Source organism: Cavia porcellus, unplaced genomic scaffold, assembly GCF_034190915.1.
Source record: "Cavia porcellus strain 051 isolate PalLab524CR breed Dunkin Hartley unplaced genomic scaffold, mCavPor4.1 scaffold_20, whole genome shotgun sequence".
Taxonomy (NCBI): domain Eukaryota; kingdom Metazoa; phylum Chordata; class Mammalia; order Rodentia; family Caviidae; genus Cavia; species Cavia porcellus.
Window position 1 is genome coordinate 57,679,843 of NW_026947503.1, and position 20,767 is coordinate 57,700,609.

Consider the following 20,767-nt stretch of genomic DNA (forward strand, 5'->3'; position numbering starts at 1 on the left):
ATAATAGTACCCACTACTTTATATATACTATATCAGTGCCACATCAGGTATTAATACTTACAAAATGCGTTCCTTTTTCAGTTTGGTTACTTTTACTTGTAAACCTGAAAAGTAAAAAGAAAAACACTCAGAATGTTTTATTTATACATTTCACTATTTCTGAGGCAGTCATTTAAATTCCCCTGCGAGTCAAATGCTACACGATTAAGTTACTTTAGTCTGGTCTCTGAATAATGAACTAAATCCCAGTGAGCCAAAGTGTATTCCCTTACTTTACCCTGAGGTCTCCAAAGTATACAAGCAACATTATTTCTTTTAATCTACATATGACAGACAAGTAGAATGAAAATTTCCTCACCTAAAGTGAGTTATTTCCTTTCTTATAGCAAGGGCAAACATGTAATTAGGTGTTCACTATAAATGAAGGCCTATCTCCTGACACAACTGACAAATACTAAGAGCAACTGTACTTATATAAATTCAAATCTTTTAGGATTAAACTAGGTTGTAGCAAGAAATCCTGGATTAGAAGCAAAATTGCTTTCAGAAAAGTACTTAACAAAGGGCAGTAACATTTTTATCTCAAGATATTTGTTACTTTCTAAAAATTAAGCGTAACACAAAATGAGGAAGACCATTGCTTATCCAACTCAAGTAGTTACTAAGAAAAAGCAGCCTGACAGCAACAACACTGCGAAGAGTATGGACAGACTACTGTAACATTTCTAATTTTTACAGTAACAAAAGAAGTCAATAAACAAACACTAAAATACACCCACTTCAATTAGCAGCTAAACTGAAACAAAAGCAAATCAAAACAATCACTTAGGAATTATAAAAATTATAATAACCAATCTTTATAAAAGTATTGTAAAGCTATGCTTCTCTACTCAATGTATTAGAAATTGCACAGTTCTTTGCAATCCAATTTAGCAATATATCAGAAGTGTTTTTAGCAACATCTCATTTTGTTTATTGAGCAACAGCAATCAGTCAGAAATATGTGTATTACACAATCCTGACAATCTGATTAAAACTACTTCAAAATATATACTACAAAGAATCACATCAAAAGTTGGATAATGGTTGAATTTTTCTGATTGAATACATACCTTTCTCTGTTCCTTATTTTCTGCAACATGATTCAAATAAAGGAAGAAAAACATGCAGTTTTATTCTTCAATTCTTAAACTAGTGCTTTTACAATTCTACAATTTCCCAAACTGTAAATATCTTAACAATTTTTCAAAATAAGTTGTTTACAAAAATGCAAAATTCTTGGGGCCAGGAATATAGCTTAGCAGTGCAGTGCCTGCCTGGCAAGTGCAAGTTCCTGAGTTCGATTGCTGGTAGCCCCACCCCAACAAGTAAAGTTCTGTATCTACTCAAGAATTTCTTCTATTTGGGAAGACTTAGTCCCCAACAAGTAGTTATTAGCTAAATAATTTCTGAAAGTTCAGATTATTTGTTATTTGCCTTTAATAATTTATGATCTAGTAAGTTATATATTTAGAAAAACTTGCCATGAATATATTAATGTATTTCCAACAACAGATTTTTTTGTATTATCTGTGTAATTTAGTACCATCTTTTAGGTAACATAATTTAGACAAGAATTTTTTTTAAAACTTGCACATTTCCTCACAATTACAGATAGAAAATGAAGAGACCACCTCTTCATACGATCCAAGGAGTAATAATTCAATGCCAGGAAACCCAGATACTGTAGAAAAATAAAGACCACTGAGCAATTTTCAAACATCATGCTTTTTGCCTTATTCCCTTCAATTTTATCTCTAGGAAATGTCCAACTGATAAGACACATTTTACTCTCAATTCCATATCTTAAAATTTAAGTAAATAAGTGTTATTTGTGAGAGATTTGGAAAACAGTTACAATAGGTAACAACAAATGGAAAACTTATCTTTTAAAAATATTAAGAGTAAAATCTAAGGTGATGTTTTAAAAATCTTTTCATCTGTCAAATTCCTAGCCTGAGATGTTTTCTTTCTTTTTTAGGTAGTGATGATAAACTCATAAGACTCTGAAAGTATTCAGTAAAGCATAAAATCATCCCTATAAAATGAAGAAAGGAAGAATTTATTGGAGGCTGAGACAGGATGATCACAAGTTTGAGCCCAACCTGGGCAGCTAACAAACTTGGTGAAACCTTTTAGCAAAAAGAAATTTGTGAACCTACTATGCTAAAGACCAGAGTCAGTAGTTTTGCTCTCTTCTTCCTTTCCCAAAATGCAGTGAAATAAACCCACTGACAGATAATTCTTGTTTTTAGTTTTGGCTGACTTCTAAAACTCAGGTCTGCTTTCCTAAGTGAAAAGTATAGCCAGAGATGAAATGGATTTTTGACATGAACCATTTTAAGAAAAGAAACACCGAGACTGAAAACGCACATAAACTTCAAAAGAAAACTCTTGGGAAAGGTGGAAAGACTCCTCTTTTATCTCGTAAGTACTCAACACTCGCTAGGCAATTGTCCTGTCTCGCAGATCAGCCTGAAAACAGGTTTGTGTGTGTGAGTGTATGTGTGTTTAAATTTTAACATTTGTTATTCATCAAGTCAATTAGACATCTGCAATTAGAACCCCTATAAAGTGTGCTTTAATCCTGCTCCACACCCATCGGAAGGAATGAGGCTATACAACAATGCAGCTCCTGTATGAACAGGTAGCTGGTTCAACAAAGCATTTGGGTTTTAACACTGGCACTTTGAGATACCTATAGAGAAAACTGTATACAAAAGGCCAAGGATGGTACTACAATTAACCTTACTCTTACTTATATATGAATTCTGTAGAAATAAAATGAGGGCTCATATATGTAGTTGTAATATACCAAACAAGGTTAAGTTAGAATTCAGAAATGAGGAAAGAGTTCAATTGGTTATAGACAAAAATCATCATGTCACATCATAGAACCAAACAAAGTGCATAAACTGTCAGTTTAAAATAAGTTACTCATGGCTCCACACTACAAAATTAATGTGTGGAGCCAAGGGCCTTTGCCCCTAAACAACAGCTCCAGCCCTTTAATTTTGAAACAAGGTGTTGCTAAGTTACCAAACCAATCAGAGTGGGCTTGAACTCACTGTCCTCCTGCCTGAAGCTTCCAGAGTGTGGAGATTATAGACGTGTGTGCCCTTTTGGGCTCAACTGGTTTTTCTGGACAAACAGTAGCTTTATGCATAGTTGAAACAGTTTAATCTTAGCCAAAAAATACAGCTAATACTGTTTCTGTTAACTGTCTAGTAAACTGTTTCAATTCCAAAGTAAGAACTCTTATCTACATGAAATCAGCATATTTAAGGTGTGTGTGGGTTTAAGATATGGCTCAGTGATGGACCACTTTCCTAATACATGTGAGGTCCTGGCTTCAATCCCCACTACTTCGTGGGTGAGGAACAGTATTTTTATGGTGTGCTTATTTTGCTTAATTTTTACTTCAAAATGGGTAAATTGCTTTTACTAAATTTTCAATTGTGAATGCAAATGAAAAAAACAGGTGTGAATTACAACAAACAAACAAACAATACTGATACGGACTAAAATTACATACAATTTCTTTGTTAATTTGTGAGTTTTAATGTTCTCATAGAAATTTTGATTGAAGCATTTGAGAAAATAAACGTAGTAGTCCAAAACTGAAAGAAGAAATATTTATCTTGTTAGGCTAGGGATATAGCTCAGTGGTAAGGTAGTACTTGTGCAGTGTACAAAAGGTTTTGGGTTGTAGATGCAGCAGTAAACACACACACTATCATATTAAATTTATACACGTTTCCATTTCTTCAAAAGGGTTCCACTCCTGTCCCCAAAATCTGGCTATTTTCTATGAAAGTATTCCCACATTTACCAGATACAGAAGCTGTGTTAGTTAAGATGCAATGGCAGAATATGGCATGAACAAGAAACCATTTACTAAAATTTGATGTTCTGAAAAATAAGTATTCTAAAGTCCATTATCTGTGCTTTTATAGAAAATCCCACTCTGTAAGATTTTAAAAGACAAAAAAATTATACTCAATGTACTTAAAATTTAAGGAATTCTCAATTTAAAACAGAAAGGTTGTATATATTAACAATGATTTATATTCATTCTGATACCACCAGCATTGGTCATTAAGATAAATTAAAAAATTTAAGAACAATCCTTAAGAATAAACAAATGAAAAGACACAATTATCCTAAAAATAGAAGACAAAAAGCTGGTTGCACGTCTCCAGCAATTTTCCAAAAAAAATGATTTTGTATTTTCATCCTGCTGTTCTTTAACAGAAGCTGGGAGATTTTGTTTACTCTTTTCTAGTTTTACAAGAAATACGAATACTTTATTGCATTGTAACCAGTACATGCACTATGCTGTATATGGCATATTTTGCAATCATTTTATTATGTTTTGGTCAAATGATGCAAAATCTCCCCAAATCTCTACAAACAGTAGGGAATTCAGACATGTGTAAATTCTTAAGTGTAGACTTCACTGGTTATTACTATTGCAAGTACTACCATTCATAACATTTCTCCTTGTTATTATGAGGCTTTAGAAGTAATGAGTCAATTTTGATTCCTATATATACTTCAAAAACCACAATGTCCAGACAAGTCCACATTTGATGTCTTAAAAATAGTCTCTTGCATTGGTTTTTCCAAATGGATTCCCCAACTTCAAAAAAAAGAGGCACTTTCACACATGTCTATGATATTATCACATAATCAGAGGATCTAATTTTAAATGGAACTATTGACAGAAGACTAATGGAAGACATTGGCAAAAGACTAATATTTATTTATTATTTTATTTTTATTTTTTGGTACTTGGGATCAATCTCACAACCTTGTACTTGCACCACTGAGCTAAATCCCTGGCCCAAAAGACTAATATTTAAAAATCCCTGCATTCAGCAAATTTTCAGTGGCTTAAAACCAAAACGTTTTAAAATGACATCAACTTTTTATAAAAAAACAAAAAAACAAAACAGTACTGGGCTGGGAATTTAGCTCAGCGGCATAAGTGCCTGCCTTGCAAACGCACAGTCCTGAGTTCGATCCCTGACACCAAAAACAAACAAACAAACAAAACAGTACTTATTTAATAGCCTCAGGATCTGTAAGTGATTTGGAATTAGGAAAAGTCGTTTAATCATTGTAATATACAATCTCTTATCATCTTAAATATATATTCAATCCCTACAATTCATAAAACACATAGATGTTAAACATATATATCAATAATATATTCTACCTTTCTACTTTTTAAGTATGTTAACTTTCCTCAGAGCAGGATGATCTACTAAGAATGTAACCATGAGGAGGACACAGTATAAAAAAATGATCTACTATGTAACATTTGTCAGACTCTGTAATCTGATTGATATGGCATACTGTTCTTATTAAAGAGTAAAAAGGCTAGGTTCTTATTAAAAAGTATAACTGTAATCCTGGATACTCAGAGGTTAAGACAAGAGGACTGCAAGTTTCCTTGCAGCCTGGGAAACTTAATAACATCCTAAAATAAGATTTTTAAAAATGAGGTTGGTATGCCTGGGTTGAATCTTAGTGATAGAGCACTTGGGTTTACTCATCAGTATTGCAAAAACAACAAAAGGGCTGGGGGTGAAGTTCAGTGATAGAGCACTTTCTAGCAGAAAAATGAGACCCCAGGTTCTATCCTCAGTATGGGGTGGGAGAGAAGGTGGCGATCCAAAAAAAAAAAAAGTATATTGTTCATTTTCTTGGCACCTCTTAAAAAAATAGAGGTCTCTAGCCAGGTGTGGTGGCACACGCCTGTAATCCCAGCACTTGGGAGGATGAAGCAGGAGGACTGCTTCAAGTTCAAGGCCAGCTTGGGCTACAAAATGAGTTTAAAGCCAGCCTGAACTGCACAGTGAAATCCTATCTCAAAAAACAAAAAACAAAACAAACCAGAGGTCTCCTCAAGACTCTAATGGTGAGGAAAAAAATCTCTTCAATATTTTATTTTTTAAAAACTAAATATTAAAACTAGTCCAGTTAAGCAGGTTAGTCTGTTATCACTATAATCAAGTACCTGAAATAATTAACTTGCAAGTAGAAAAGACTGATGCTGACTCAACAGTTTGGAGGTTCTGGTCAAATGGACCCATTGCTCTGGAACTCTGGTGGGCAAGCTGGCAATGACAAGGAGTGCATGGCAGAGCAAACTGCTTACCTCATGGCCATGAAGCGAAAGAAAATGAGGAAGGGGCTGGGGTTTCACAATCCACTTCAAGGCCAAGCCCTCAGCGACCTAACGACCTCCAAATGGAGCTTATCTCCAAAAGTTCCACCACTTCCCAACAGCACCACTCCTGGACTAAAGCCCATAATAATCAGACTTTTGGGAGACAGTTATCCACAACCACAGCAATGGAAAGTGACAGTTACACATGACATGAAAAATATCAGTACTTTAATTAAATAATAGCAAAATGATATAAATCAACATGTACAATGACCAATGTAACAACCTATTTGCAATTCTTTTAATGCTCACAAAGAAGGAGCTGGGAGCATAGTTTAGTAATGGAATGCATGCCCAGCATGTGATTCCATCTTGAGTATTGGAAAAAAAAAAGTCTTTTTTGTAGAGCAGTGACTTAGCTTACTTTCCTAACTATACAGAATATTATCTAAAAATTTAAAAACTATAGTATGTGTTTCAGGGATTTTGGATACGAAATTTGGTATTTCATATATTACGAGTTTTTACAAACTTAAGTTCAAGAAAATGTTCTGTGGATCCAACTACAAATTGCAATTCCCTTTAGATACTGATTTTTTACTATGTGCCAAAAAACTTTTACCCAGAGAACTATAAAGATATGTAAGATAGGTAAACATACACAATAAAGACCAGTTACTACAGAAAATAATTATTTGAAGAATAAAGAATTTAACATTATACTTAAAGATGTCAGAAGACTAATATCCCTGTATTAAATGTTTAATGAAAATTCAAGTACCTCTATCCTATTTAGATTATTGCAAAGTATTTTATTTACTTCTAGTTCACAAAAATACTTTTTACAATAGGTACAAGTAAGTAACTCTCCCATAATAGTTTAAACTTAAAGCTGTTCTTATTATTAAACCTATATACTTGGATAAGTCTAATTAAATTAAAACTGAAAGGAAGATATTGCCACACTTCAGTAGAAGCTGGGAAACTATTTCTTCCCAGTTTTAAAGAAATATTCATGGTAGGGGCTGGGGATTTAGCTCAGCAGCATAAGCACCTGCCTTGCAAGCAGGCAGTCGTGAGTTCGATCCCTGGTATCAATGAAAAAGAGAGAGAAAAAAAAAAGTATACATGGTTTACTGCATTGTTATCATGAAAGAACACTATCTTTACTTTTTGTATGTGTAAATTTTCTTTTTAAAAAATATTTAAAGAAAAAGAACATACTTTCATACTTTAGAAAATTCTGGAATAAATGCTCAAATATTATAAAAGGAGTTACTCATTTGTGTTGAAGGGGCAATTTTTCACTGTTTTAATTTTGTATCAAAATGTTTATAATTTATTCCTTAAATAAAAAATCAAGCTCTATCTCCAAATTTTTACCTATGCAGCTCTCCCTACTCGGATAATTCTTTCTTCCTTCCCATGTTTATTTAGCTAATTAGAATTACTCAAGGATAAAGCTGGTCTGACAGTAAGTCACAGATACACACATACCCCTGGTTCTTCCTTTAAGTGTCCAAATAATATGAGAACTCTGCATTACAATTCTAGATTAAAAATTCCTAGTGGGGTATTGTGGTAGACTGCCTATAATCCCAAAGCTTCAGAGGCTGATATAGCAAGATCTTGAACTGGAAACCAGCCTGGGCTACACAGCCTTGGTTTCTTTAAAAAACAAAAAAATGAAAATTAAAAACAAAAAAGTGGCCTTTACAACTAGGGTTTATACCTGATTCACTTTTATTTACAAAGTCTGGTATACTTTAAGTGCCCAACATATAGTACTTGAACAAGTGACTCCAAATACACTGGGATATGCAAGAATACTTTAAAAGTTCATATTTCAGAATTAATTAACAAAGAAGCTATCATAATAAAGTTCTGTCAGGAACTAAATTTACTACGGTAAAGTTCCAATGCAATTCCACATACTACACTTGAAATTCAGGTGGCTGTTGTAATAGTACCCCAGTATAATGTAAAATATGCACTACTGCAGCGTAAACTCATGGGTAGGACCAATAGGTTATTAAAAAACAACTATAGACCAGAGATTTAGTTCAGTGGTGCCATGTCTTCCTGGCAAGTGTGAGATTCTGAGTTTGATTCCTGGTACTCACTGATCCCCCACTCACTGACTAATACGAAGCATCTCCCATATAAAGGAATACTTACTAAACATTAAAGTTCCCCAATTAAAGTATATTGAAACTTAGTATCAAACCTTGAATTTAACTTTAATACAAGGTCCTTTACACAAAGTACATTTCAACACAAACAATACTTACATACTCATTCTAACCACAATTAATCCTCTGTACACTCAGCACTTCTTATAAAGTACTTTTTAACTCTCATTTCATTGTATTGTAATTATGTTTCCCTAGCTGTCTCAACTAGACTGCAAGATCTTTGAAAGTAAACTGCCACTCACTTTTGCATCTCAGTGCTTAGCAGCAGATTCTCAGAGGCTTGTCAAACAACTTAAATGATATTTTTACATCTATAAATAATCTTGCAAATAACTTTACAATAAAAAGTTAAGTTCTGAAGTTATGTGAATTAGCTGAGATCACAGAACAAGTAGACAAATGAAGTTACTGTCTGAATCCAATCTTCAGTCAAAAAATTCTACTTTACACCAACCCATTATAGTAAAGCGCTTGACTTATGAACATTTGAGTTGCAAACTTTCACAGACATGAACAGACAAATGGACCTCTCAATGCAAACATTCACAGATGTGAACAAATAGCTTATGTGTCTTCCAGACATTGTTTCAGTTGTGCTTCTGTGTGCTTACTGCACAGTGCAATAGTACAGTAGTACAGTATACTCAGGGACTTCCTGTATTTTGGTGTGTTTAGTTTTTTTAATATATACTTTGTATATTTGTGTCAAAGATGTATCAGGATTCACTTTGCTGCATGAATCCAACTTATGAACATCCTCCCAAAACAGAACTTGTTTGTAAGTTGGGGACTTACCATACATGTTATCCCAAATAACTGTAAGCTGTATGTCCTATAGTAGCTATGCACAGTCAGCAAGTAAAAATTGATCCATAAAAACAAAACACAAAAAGTTACAATAGTAAATGCCCCTTTAAAATAGAATATTTACCTGGGTACAGTGGCACACATCTGTAATTCTGCTATATATGAGGCTGGAAGATTAAGGGTTCAAGGCCAACCTGGGCAACTCTGAAACCCTATCTCAAAATTTAAAAAGAAAAAAGGAGTGGAAATGTAACTCAAGGGTAACATGCCCCCTGGGGTTCAATTTCTCGCAGCACTACCAAAAACAAAAAAGGAAGAGAGACACAAAGGGATATGTGAACCTAAAAATATTACTTCCTTCTATAAATATATTTTAAAAAAACTATCAAAGTTAGTTTTACTATTACAGTCTCAACAAAACACTGATCACTTTAAGAAGGGTTTACCTTGCACTTCTTTATCATGATACTCTTTCAGTTTGGTCCAAAGTTCCTTAAAATCATTAGATACATCTGCAGAACTAGGGCTTCCACAACCACTTCCAGAGATGTTCATCCTGTTTAATAGGCTCTGCACTTCTATTTGCTTAATGTGTTCAGAACTCTTCTGTTACATTATATAAATGTGAAGTTTTTCAATGGTTGAAGTACCTGAAATGACAGAATGCAACATAAATAAATCTGCAGTTATCTTTATGTAATGTAAATGAGGATGAATCCTGCTACATCTTTGAAACAAATATACAATGTAAAATATTAAAAAAAAATCAAAATACAGTAAAGCCCCTAAGTATACTGTACTACTGTACACTATTGCACTGCTGTTTCCAAGTTTGATTTATCCACAATTAATCATTTTCAGAATTTGGGAAGGCCTGGGGAGTGAAGAAATCAGAAAATAATGGTGAGAAAAGCTCTGATTTCAATTATTTGGCCATAGAGCAAAATTTTCTCATTCCACCTAAAAAAATAATTGTCTAAAGCCTATTAAACTGAAAGAAGTCTCCATCTGAAAGGTTTGTTATCATTCACAATCAATCAAGAGGAGGGGGAATGAGGAGAGGGGAAATACATAAAAATAATTAACACATATAACGTATATGTATCAACTTCCCATGATGAGTGCAATCATTATGTACAAATAAAGAGACCACTACTTTTTTAGCTTTTAAATTGATATGGAATACAACATTATATCAAACCAGAAATTGGAAAATATTCCGAAATATTCCTTAACAAGCATGCACACACTTCTATGTATGTACAGACATTACAGAAGCACAAGACAGATGATTAACATAGTAACACGTGGGGATTTGTGTATCTTTCTGAGAAGAGAAGGCAGTTAAAAGACAAGACACAGTTAAAGTCTATCAATACAAAAACATTTTATATTTAGAAATACAAGATGACTGTGTGTGTCTCTTTCATAATAAGAGCTAAATAATTACATTTTACTTACAGAATACCTTACAAGAAGCAACAAGGTTATTAACAAATTCAACTGGCATGCCTGTAATCCTAGCACCCTGAGAGGCTGAGGCAGATCCTGTCTCAAAATAAAAACAGGGCTTATGATGTAGCTCACTGTGAAATACTCAATATCCAGTACTAGAAAAAATAAAGCTCAGATGGATCAATGTTTTAATATGTGTTCGTAAACTGAAATTGTCAATTACCTAAAAAAGTACTGATTATAAAGTTTACGAAACACATCTGGCTCCTTAGTCAGTCCATACCATTACTAACAAGTGTGCAAACTAATTTAAGTGTCTTTTACTAATCATTTACTGAGATAAGTGATCTAAAACAATAAAATTTCTAAAAGGAAGAGAACTATGTGTGAAATCACATGGTAATCTGTAATGCACTACAAAAATATACATTATGTTTTTCAAAAACTGCAATTAAGAGGTAAAAATAATCAGCAAAAACTGAACATCTACTGGATTGCAGATATTAGGGAGTTACTGTTAATTCTGGGTGGCAAGATAATGACATGATTCGTTTTTGCTAAGCTTTATATAGGACTGGGGATATAGCTTGGTGGCTGGGTCCTGGGCTGAAGCCTCAGCATCACGAACACACACACACACACACACACACAAAGGCCTTATGTGTTAAAGGACCTATACTGAAGTATTTACAAGTAAACCAACACATTCTCTGGGACTGGTCTGAAAACACTCCAGGTAAAACAAAACAAAACTGGACACCGCAAAGGAAAATGAAACAAGAACCAGTGAATTTTCAAAATTATTGAAGTTGAGAGCTGGATGGCTTTATGAAAGCGTTCACAATTTAATTGTCTCTTGTGTTCATTCATTCCCACATGAACATTTGTAAAAGTGTAATGAGGCATACTGCATTAATTCAGTCTCATTTTAAAAGAAGCCTGTATTCTATTTTAACCATAAAAGATAAATGAGCCTACATTAGACAACACTGTGTATAATAGCATAAAATTACGCTATTTACATTTACTGCTTTATCTATTCCTCAGAACTCTATAAAACAGCTACAAATATTAATTCCATTTTATTATTTTGAGCTGAGGAAATTGGTGTCACAGATTAAATGACCTAAAGTCAACAGCCAGTATTCAAGTCGTGGGTTCAAAAGACAGTTCCTTTGTAGCCAAAAAAAAAAAAAGCTTTGTGTAAGTTCAAAATCATAATTACTTGCATGAAAAACTTACAATTGTACACTACGTACTGGTTTTAAACTGAGTGCAAATTTAGTTTAAAAACTTGAGGTAATTAAAATAATTCAGTGCTTTATAAAAACACTATCAGTATCAAAACTGGAAATTCTGATTCACAAAACCCTTTCTACGTACCCTGCAGGCCCAGCACTCTGTGGCCGCCTGTGACAGGGGACCGTTACTCACTGCTCACACTGAGCCTTTCTCCCTCAGCTTGCACTTCCTGCCTCTCGGCTGCACCAGGGGTTGTGAAGCTGAGGTTAACCTATCGCTGCGCATCCCTCCGCCACACTAAGGAACTGTCACACCACAGAGCCGCGTGGGGAAGTGGGCCGCACAGAGCCCATGAGCCGCCGCCTCACGAACAGCGAACTCACTGCGACTCTGTCTCCTTCAGCCTTTCCTAGAGCGTAAACGCTGCATTTGGAACCAGCGCGGGAAACGCTCGCGACGCGCGGGACGCATGCGCGAGAAGGGCACCGCCAGCGCGCTCTGGTAACGCGAGCGCGGTGTACTTCCGCTGAGCTTAGCAGCGTCTCCCCAGCCCCTAGCCCCGAGCCATACCCTCCACCGAGCGCGGAGCTCCACACCGGAAGTAGCCTCTAGGACCCTGCGCTACGGGCGGGGGGGGGGGGTGAGAAAGAGGTCCTCGCACGGCATCCAGGGCTGCCTCAAATTCTCCAGAGCCCCAGCAGGAAAGCGGATGACTGCCGGGACGATGAAGGGATGACAGCTCGGCGTTCTTCTTTTTAGCCTCTTTTCCCCAGCTGACTGCCAAACCCTTAGCGGAGGAAGCCTACGCTTCCAGTCAGCGGCGGAAAGGCCAAAGAGCGGCCGGCCGGCCGGCGTAGAGGCGGCGGGACCCGGGAGCACTCGATGTCGCGTGACGTCGAGTGACGTCATGTCGGAGTTCCCGCGCCACGCCCCTTCCTCCAGCTGAGGAGCCTGAAGTGCGGGATGGAGCGCTGAGGAGCTCGGCTGTGGGGCGCAGCTCTGGGGCTCCATTAGCGGCACGAAGAGCCTGGGCGACCGCCGCGGTGATATGGAGATGTCCTGAAGGAAACCCAAGCCGTTCTGCCCGAGGAGCTTCCAGTCGCTGGTGTTACGTGAACGTTTACTGTGAAGCTTCCAGTGGTTGGTGTTACGTGAATGTTTACCGCCTGAAGCATACTTCAGGGAAGCGGTGTGTGTGAGTGACCTGTGCCAAACGGAGAGTCAGAAAACAGCGGAAGGCGGGCGGGAGCCTGAGGGAGAAGGAACGCCAGTTTGAGGCCGGCGTAGGCAATTTATCTAGGGAGACATTATAAAAAATTTGAAAAGGACGGGGATTTGGGTACAGTGGTACAGCGCCCTGGGTTCTGGGTGGGGCAAAGTCCTGCAGACATCAAGATACTGTCTTGAAATTATCAAGCAACCGTAGGAAAACTTGACTTTAAAAAATTTACCTTACCAGAATGTTAACACAACAAGTAATAGTGGTGGTTTCTGATATCTTATTTCAAGTTTACTAGAAGTTTTCCGATTAACTTTAGCAAAATAAACACTGTTGAAATATGGCGTTAAATACAGTCCTGTTGTACCAGGCTTCGTGTTGCACGCCTGTAATCCCAGCGCTGGGGAGGCTGAGGCAGGAGGATCATTGCGAGTTTGGGACCAGCCTGGGTTACAAAGTGAGCTCAAAGCCAACCTGAACTGCATAGTGAGACCCTGTCTAAAAAGAACAAAACAAAAACAAAACCAGTCCTTCAGGTTACATCACTAAACTGTAAATAACAGATAGGAGGCCAAAAACTGCATCAGACTAATCCATGACCATTCTCACACCAACTCATTTTTAACTTTACATTGTTTTATTTAGGTTTTTTTTTTTTTTTTTTTTTGACACGGGGTCTCTCTGTGTAGTTGAGGCTAGCCGCGAACTTGCAGCGATCCTCCTGTCTCAGATTAGTTTGTCAATTATCCCCATATTAACAGAGTACTTTTGATCCAAAGAAAAACTGAGCAGAATGACATAATTTATTCCTGTGGCTTCTAGCAACTAGCTATCCAATCCATTTATTCAAGTCAGAATATGAAGAATCATCCTGGTTATTTTCTTTTCCCTTAGTCCCCATGTCCACTCCATCACCAAGCCCTGTCAGTTTTACTTATCATTAAAACTGAAACCATCACCTTTATCACCACTTGTGTAATCCAAGATGCCATTGTCTTTTGCCAGATTACTGCTGGTCTACTTTTTTTTTGGTCTTTTTTCATTTTTATCGGTACCAGGGATCGAACTCGCGATTGCCTGCTTGCAAGGCAGGCGCTTATGCCGCTGAGCTAAATCCCCAGCCTCTTTGCTGGTCTACTTTCTACATCTACCCAACCAACCAGTTGATCTAAACTTTTCTCTGGCATTCAGGGAAGTTTTTGAGCATCAACTCCCGATCTGCATATATATTTAATTTCAGATTGTGTATGTATATGGCTGTATACTATAATAAGAGGCTCTGGAGCCATTCCTCCTGGATTTCACTCCTGCTCTAATACTTTCTGGGTGATACTGGACTGGTTGTGTAATCTCTGACTCATTTTCCCTGTCTGTAAAATGAGGATAGTAATATGGATACTAACCTCACACGGTACGAAGATTAAGTGAAGTAATATTATATAAACTGTGTAGGATAATATTCAGATTATATATGCTCAATAAAAGCTAGCTGTTACTAGTTTTTCCAAGAAAATAGACAACACATTTTAAAGATTTTTTTTTTAAAGAATGAGAAGGAATGGAATGCAATAGTGTGCCTATTTTGAGACAAATACTGTGATCTTCGAAAGCGTATGTGGTATCACTGTTGCTCAAACCTCTTCATTGGCTGGCTGCTACTTTATGAAGCAAACTCCTTTGAACTGGCCTCTGCTACTTCCAGCTTCATTTTTATTTTCTCAACTCAGGCCTCACTGGCCTTCAGTCTCTTCCAAGACCTTTATCTACTGTTGACTGTGCCTGGAAATCTCAACCTACCTCTACCCTTCACTTTCTTATTTACTGATAGCTTCTTATTTTGTTTCAATAGACTTTCCCTTTCCATTTTATACTTTTTTTCTTACAGTTTTGTCCCTTCTGGACTGTATCTTATTTATATCTATTTTTAAAACTTAAAACTGTATCATTACTCTTGATGAATGAATTGGGCATGCCTCGATGGAGTCCTATTTTTAATGTTAAGTGGCCACCTTTGGGTACATTCAAAAATCTTGGATTATCTTTACGAGATTTAATAATGGTCACTTTAACTGTGGAAATGGTGGCTGTCCTAACATTAAAAATACAAAAGTGGGTGTGGTGGCACATGCCTATAATCACAGAACTTAGGAGGCTAAGGCAGGAGGATTATTGCCAGTTTGAGGCCAGCCTGGGCAACAAAGTGAGCTCAAGGGCAACCTGAACTGCATAGTGAGAGCCTGTCTCAAAGAAACAAACAAACAAAAAAATTGCTTACTATAAAGCACTTCAAGAGCTACCATAATGGAGTAATTGATGAAGTCCCCAAATTACCTGCTAAAAAAAAATCTCTTTATCAAAGAAGCAGTTACTTTGAACTCTTCATTTGATTAGGATTTTTGTATTCTATGACTTAAAACAGTATTTCTCAGACCATTTAGCCATACTTAGAAAATGAATACAATCCGCAAGTTATGGTGATTCAACTTAGTATTCTTTGATTTAAAATGGTGTAAAAGTGATAAGTATTCAGTAGGAACTATACCAGACTTTCATCTTTTCCTGCACTAGCAATATGCAATGTGATCCCCTCATGATACTGAGTAGTGGCTTTGAGCCACAGTTGCCAATCAGTCACTTGATCATGAGGAGAAGCAGCCAATACCGTAGGGATGCTGTGTGGCTGAACTAGGATGCTAGGATGTTTGATAGGTGCTTTTTTTTTTTTTTTTTTTTGAGGATATAATGTAAGATTTTCATACTGAGCCCTCAGCCCTTTAATTTTGTATTTTAAGAAAACACACTTAACTCACTAAGTTTGCTCTAGGCTGGGTTCAAACTTGCCATCTTTTTGCCTTAGTCTCCCAGAGGCTGGGATTGCAGACGTGCATCACAGTGCCCAGCTTTAAATGCATTTTTATCAAGACATAAACTCATTGTCAGTCAAGGTGCATCTGTACTTGTGTTACATATTGTAGGGAAAGAATGCAACTGCTTTCATCCAGAGACAACAGCAGCTGAGACTTTTGCCAGCCTAGGGCCAGTGCTACTATGATCAGGCCTGGAAATTTAATGTCTCAGTACCCCTAAAACCAGCTAGAGACTCTATTCAGATGCTCAATTTAAAAATTGTGTGTGTGATGAAATGTTTAAACTCTATCTTAGATATGTTTAACCACAGTATTTTTAAAAATACTGGTTGTGCTCTGGGATATAGCTCAGCAACACAAGTACTTGCCTTTCAAATGTGAGGTCCTAAGTTTGATCCCTGGTACAAACAAAACAAAACAAAACGAAGGAAAAAACAGTTTGTGTGGTAACAGCAAAACTTTAGGAGCCACAAAATCAGAATTTTAGAACTTAATAGATGTTAAAATCATGTGACTCAAGTCATATTTTAAACTGTTGAACCTAGAGTCTGTGCTTAATTCTTACTGCTCAGTAGCCCAATGTTGTAAAGTAAATAAATCACATACTGTATCAGGTTAAGGTGATGACACTAAAATTACTTTTTCTAGGGCAATTAGTAAATGCTGAAAAAAAAGTCTTTGCTCAGCTTCTATTTCCTTTACTATCTTCCAGATCTTTACCACTTACCTCAAGTCTTTCTGTGTAGTATATTTCCACTTTCACCCAAAAACCTAGTCAAGATTAAACCCTGTAATTAAGCTCAACTGGTACTGTCCTCCTTTTTCCTGTCTCAACCCTATGAATTAGGTGATACCATCTTCCAGATAAAAATACAACTTGAACTGGGCACACTGGCATACTCCTGTAATTCTAGCACTCAGGAGGAAAGGCAAGAGTCTGTCCGCTACATAGTGGTTTTAAGGCCAGTATAAACTACATGGTGAGACTCTGACTCCAGAAACACCAAAGCCTAAATCCAGTTCCTGCGTACCAACCTCCTTTGCTTCCACCTTGGACTCAACTGCCAGCAACCTTTCCTACAGGTATAATCTCCATTTCTTTTAACATTTAAATCAGCTATCTTTTCTCCCTTTTCTCCTTGCTACATTGTAGGCCTTAATGGCAGCCAAAATGGTCCTTTAGAAACTGCCCGAAACATTCTAGAGGTCTTTCACTTTAGAATAGCAGCACATTCATAAGAAAATGTGTAAACACAATGGAGTACCACTGAGTTATAAGGAAGGAAAAATTTGTAGGAAAATTAATGTGCCTTAAGACTATAATGTTAAATGAAATAAATCAGACACTCAAATATCACATGGTTTCCCTTATGTGAGAAACCCAAAGTATAAGTAAATTAAATAGCCAAATAAAAGATAAAAACTAGGTGTTATGGTTTGTGTCTAGGTGTGCCCCAACGCCTTGTGTTGTCATAGGTGGGGCTTTTTCAGAGTTGGCTGGATCTAGAATGTGTTACACCATGTGATTGATTCATGGTGCAATGTAGGAGCAAGGGCAGTAGAATTAAGGGCGTGAGTGCTACTTGCCCTAAGCAGCCTGGGTAAGATAAAAGGGATAGAAAGAGGTTTGGTCACCCCTTGCTTGTTTTGCTACCTTCTGCCCTTCATGAACTGTCTTTTCAATTCCTGTCTGTCACACTACTCTGCATTGGAGGCAGCTGATTATGAACTGAAACTTCAAAAACTGAATTAAATAAGCCTTTCCTCCTTTAATTTAGGGTGTCATGTGTTTTGTCTCAGCAGTGAAAAAAGACAAAAGGAAATAGGGAGACAGATGTTTTGCAAATGGGAGAGACCAAAACGTGGTGGGAGGGGGAGGAAAGGGAATGGGTTGTCAAAATCATTAAGATGTGTTCTCTGCATGTACTAACTCCCCACATGAATGTAATCATTATATCCTGAAATATGTACTAATAAAAATTCAAAAGAAGAACCAATGATGGTACATGTCTATAATCCCAGCACTCTGGGAGGCTGAAACAGGCATGTTCCAGCCCCGCAATTTAGTAAAATCCTGCCTCAAAATTTTAAAAAGGTATGAGAATATAGATCAATGTGAAGGCCCTGGGTTCAATCCCCCTTGGGCGGTGATGCTGTGGAGAATTCCCCAGCCCCACACAGAGTCTACTCTGGACAAGACCATAGTCTACCCATGTGACTTTCTAAATATAATTTTGAAGTTTACTTTCTGCTCCCATTCTTATTGGCCTGATTTGGACCCTATTACCTAGTGGGCAGCTGTGTGAGTCTCCTCACAGATGCTGGGCCCTAAACCACTATTTCTTTTCGTTTTTATCGATACCAGGGATCGAACTCACGACTGCCTGCTTGCAAGGCAGGCATTTATGCCGCTGAGCTAAATCCCCAGCCCCTAAACCACTATTTCTGATCTTAATTGCTCTTTGCTTACCTCTTCAGTAACTTGCTTAAAGATTAAAATCCAGTTTTAAGACATCACAGAAACCACTTTTTGCCCTGCATACTTTCCATATACCTTGCCCATTTCCTATCTCAACAGTAAAACTCTTTTCTCCTGCTCTTTACAGTATTTTTGTCATGACTCATCTGATCCTTTCCCTGTTTCTACTCCTTAAAGACTCAGTTCAGGTAGTGCCACTTCACCACTTGCAGCAAATTAACCTAATCTCTCTTGACCACCCCTTCCTACCTGCTTCCATAGATAGCCTTCCTCAGTCTCAGATACACCTTAATACATCTTTATCAGTGCACTCAGTGCCATTATGTTGTAATTATTTTCAGGTTTTCTCTTCTCAAGCTGTGGGTTCCCTGCTGTCAGATACTTACTTTCTATATCCTCAGTTTTCCTGGTTCTTACCAGAGTCCCAGAAAAGTGCTATTCTGTAGAGCTGTATAATTTAAAATTTTTCAATGACTACATTTTAAAAACTAAAAAAAAAAAAAAAAAAAAAAAAACACTCTAGGCGACATTAATATATCTTATTTAATCCAACTTATCTAAAATACTATTTTAACATTTAATTAAAAATTGAGACTTTACATTTTTTTCACACTACGTTTTTGAAGTCCTGTATACTTTTACCTTTATGGCACATCTCACATTGGATTAGCTACATTTTGAGTTTTGAAGGCTATAAGTGGCTAGGAGCAATTTATTGAAGAGCAGAGGCCTCAATTGAGTGTTGAGTGAACAAATGAGATCATGTGATTTATCTAAAGAACCAACATGGAGCTGAAAGTAGGAAGCACACAGTATGTGCTTCTCAGTCTTAACATTATTTCTCCTATTTGTGTGGGGCATTTTCCATATCTTCTTCCCCAGCATTGAGTGAATGTGTCTCCAGGATCAAAAGGTAAAATAAGTGATTAAAATCATTATCACTATTTACATAATGGTTTGCAGCACCTCTAACATGAATGCACAATACTGATAAATTCAGGTGAGCTGTTGTACCTGTAGTCAGAACTATTTTAAGAACACCAGCAAAGCTTGTTTAAGAGATAAGAGATAGAAGAAGCTTTAAGGCAAAAGAAAAGTATGTCCTGTTAATATTTTTGCCAACTTCAATGAATGCTTGATTTAATTTTTAAAAAATTGTTTATAGTAATTAGTACATGATGTTTGTGGGTGGGAGTATACAATGATCTTATTCCAAATGCCAAAATGCTTAGTTTATGATTTGTTAGTGCCAAGATTCCAGTTCATTTCAACATTTATACAATTATTTTAAAAAGTACATTTAGCATTCATGGAGGCTGTCTGTATCACAGTTTTTATTTTGATGATGTCTTAGATGTTTGCTTAAGTGCTTAACATAGTAGACATTAAGTAATATACATTGCTTTTCAACTAGAAAGAATAGCCTCGTGTAATCAGAAAAAGCTTTTAATTATTTTGATAAAATAAAATATATAGCTACAGCTACACTAGACTTAATTTCCTTCTACAAGCTATTTAGGTAGTTTCATTTTTATTAAATAGCTTTCACTGAGCTACTTCATCTTATATCAGTAACAGGTAAAGGTTTACTGGATATATAATTTACTCAGTTTAGGAACTATCTCATGTTTGATAAAGAAGGTTCATATATAATTGAATTCATGATTACAGCCAGGCATGGAGTATGCCATGTAATTCTAGCATTCTGGGTGGGTGGAGCAGGAGCTATCAAAAGTTCGAACCCTACCTGATTAATTTAGCAAGACCCTGCCTGAAAAGGGCTGAGGCTGTAACTCAGTGTGAAGGCCCTGGGTCTATTTTTTACTGTCACAAAACAACTCAAAATTGCCAAGGTTTGAATGATAATGGACTAAGTGTCACTAATCTGTTATTAGCAGAATGATTTATCATTAATGGATAAGGACATCTAGTTCTTCCAAATTATTTATAATCCGGAGCCTGTTACAGCAGTATTTTATATCTCTGCATGCTCTATAGATTTATGAAGACCCAGAATTTTGTTAGATGGTCAATTCACCCTTAAGACTTAACACTAGCATTTAAAAGAACTTCAGAATTTAACTGCCAGAGTTGTTAAAAGAACTTAAGAGTAGTCACTAAGACTGTAGAGTGGAAACATTAATTTTTATTTTGGGAATCTTGAAAAATGAGGCTTTGCCTTTTTATCCAGTAAAGTTACACTGCATTGTCCTGTGTGCATGTATATAACTCTACCATAAAGCTGTGGGAATAATAATTACAGTACAGTAAATGGAAAATATTATG

At 36.5% G+C, this 20,767-nt stretch overlaps 1 protein-coding gene across 7 annotated transcripts in view; it reads right to left on the reverse strand.

The window, feature by feature from the left end:
• Rbbp8 (RB binding protein 8, endonuclease) overlaps positions 1–20,767 on the reverse strand; it is an 87,118-nt gene that overhangs the window by 55,880 nt on the left and 10,471 nt on the right. For 2 of the 7 annotated variants that reach the window (XM_063231849.1, XM_063231850.1), the window contains exons 1-3: positions 9,666–9,828; positions 1,113–1,132; positions 62–104 (exon numbers count right to left, since the gene is read on the reverse strand). Coding sequence is in view for 5 of the 7 variants with exons in the window: in XM_063231848.1 (XP_063087918.1) it covers positions 62–104; positions 9,666–9,774 (152 nt within the window). In the remaining 2 variants the exon portion in view is untranslated. Of the gene's footprint in view, positions 1–61; positions 105–1,112; positions 1,133–9,665; positions 9,870–12,057; positions 12,462–12,486; positions 12,768–20,767 lie in introns of those variants that run through there. The other 5 variants (XM_063231848.1, XM_013157189.3, XM_063231847.1 and 2 more) reach the window with 5 other exon arrangements.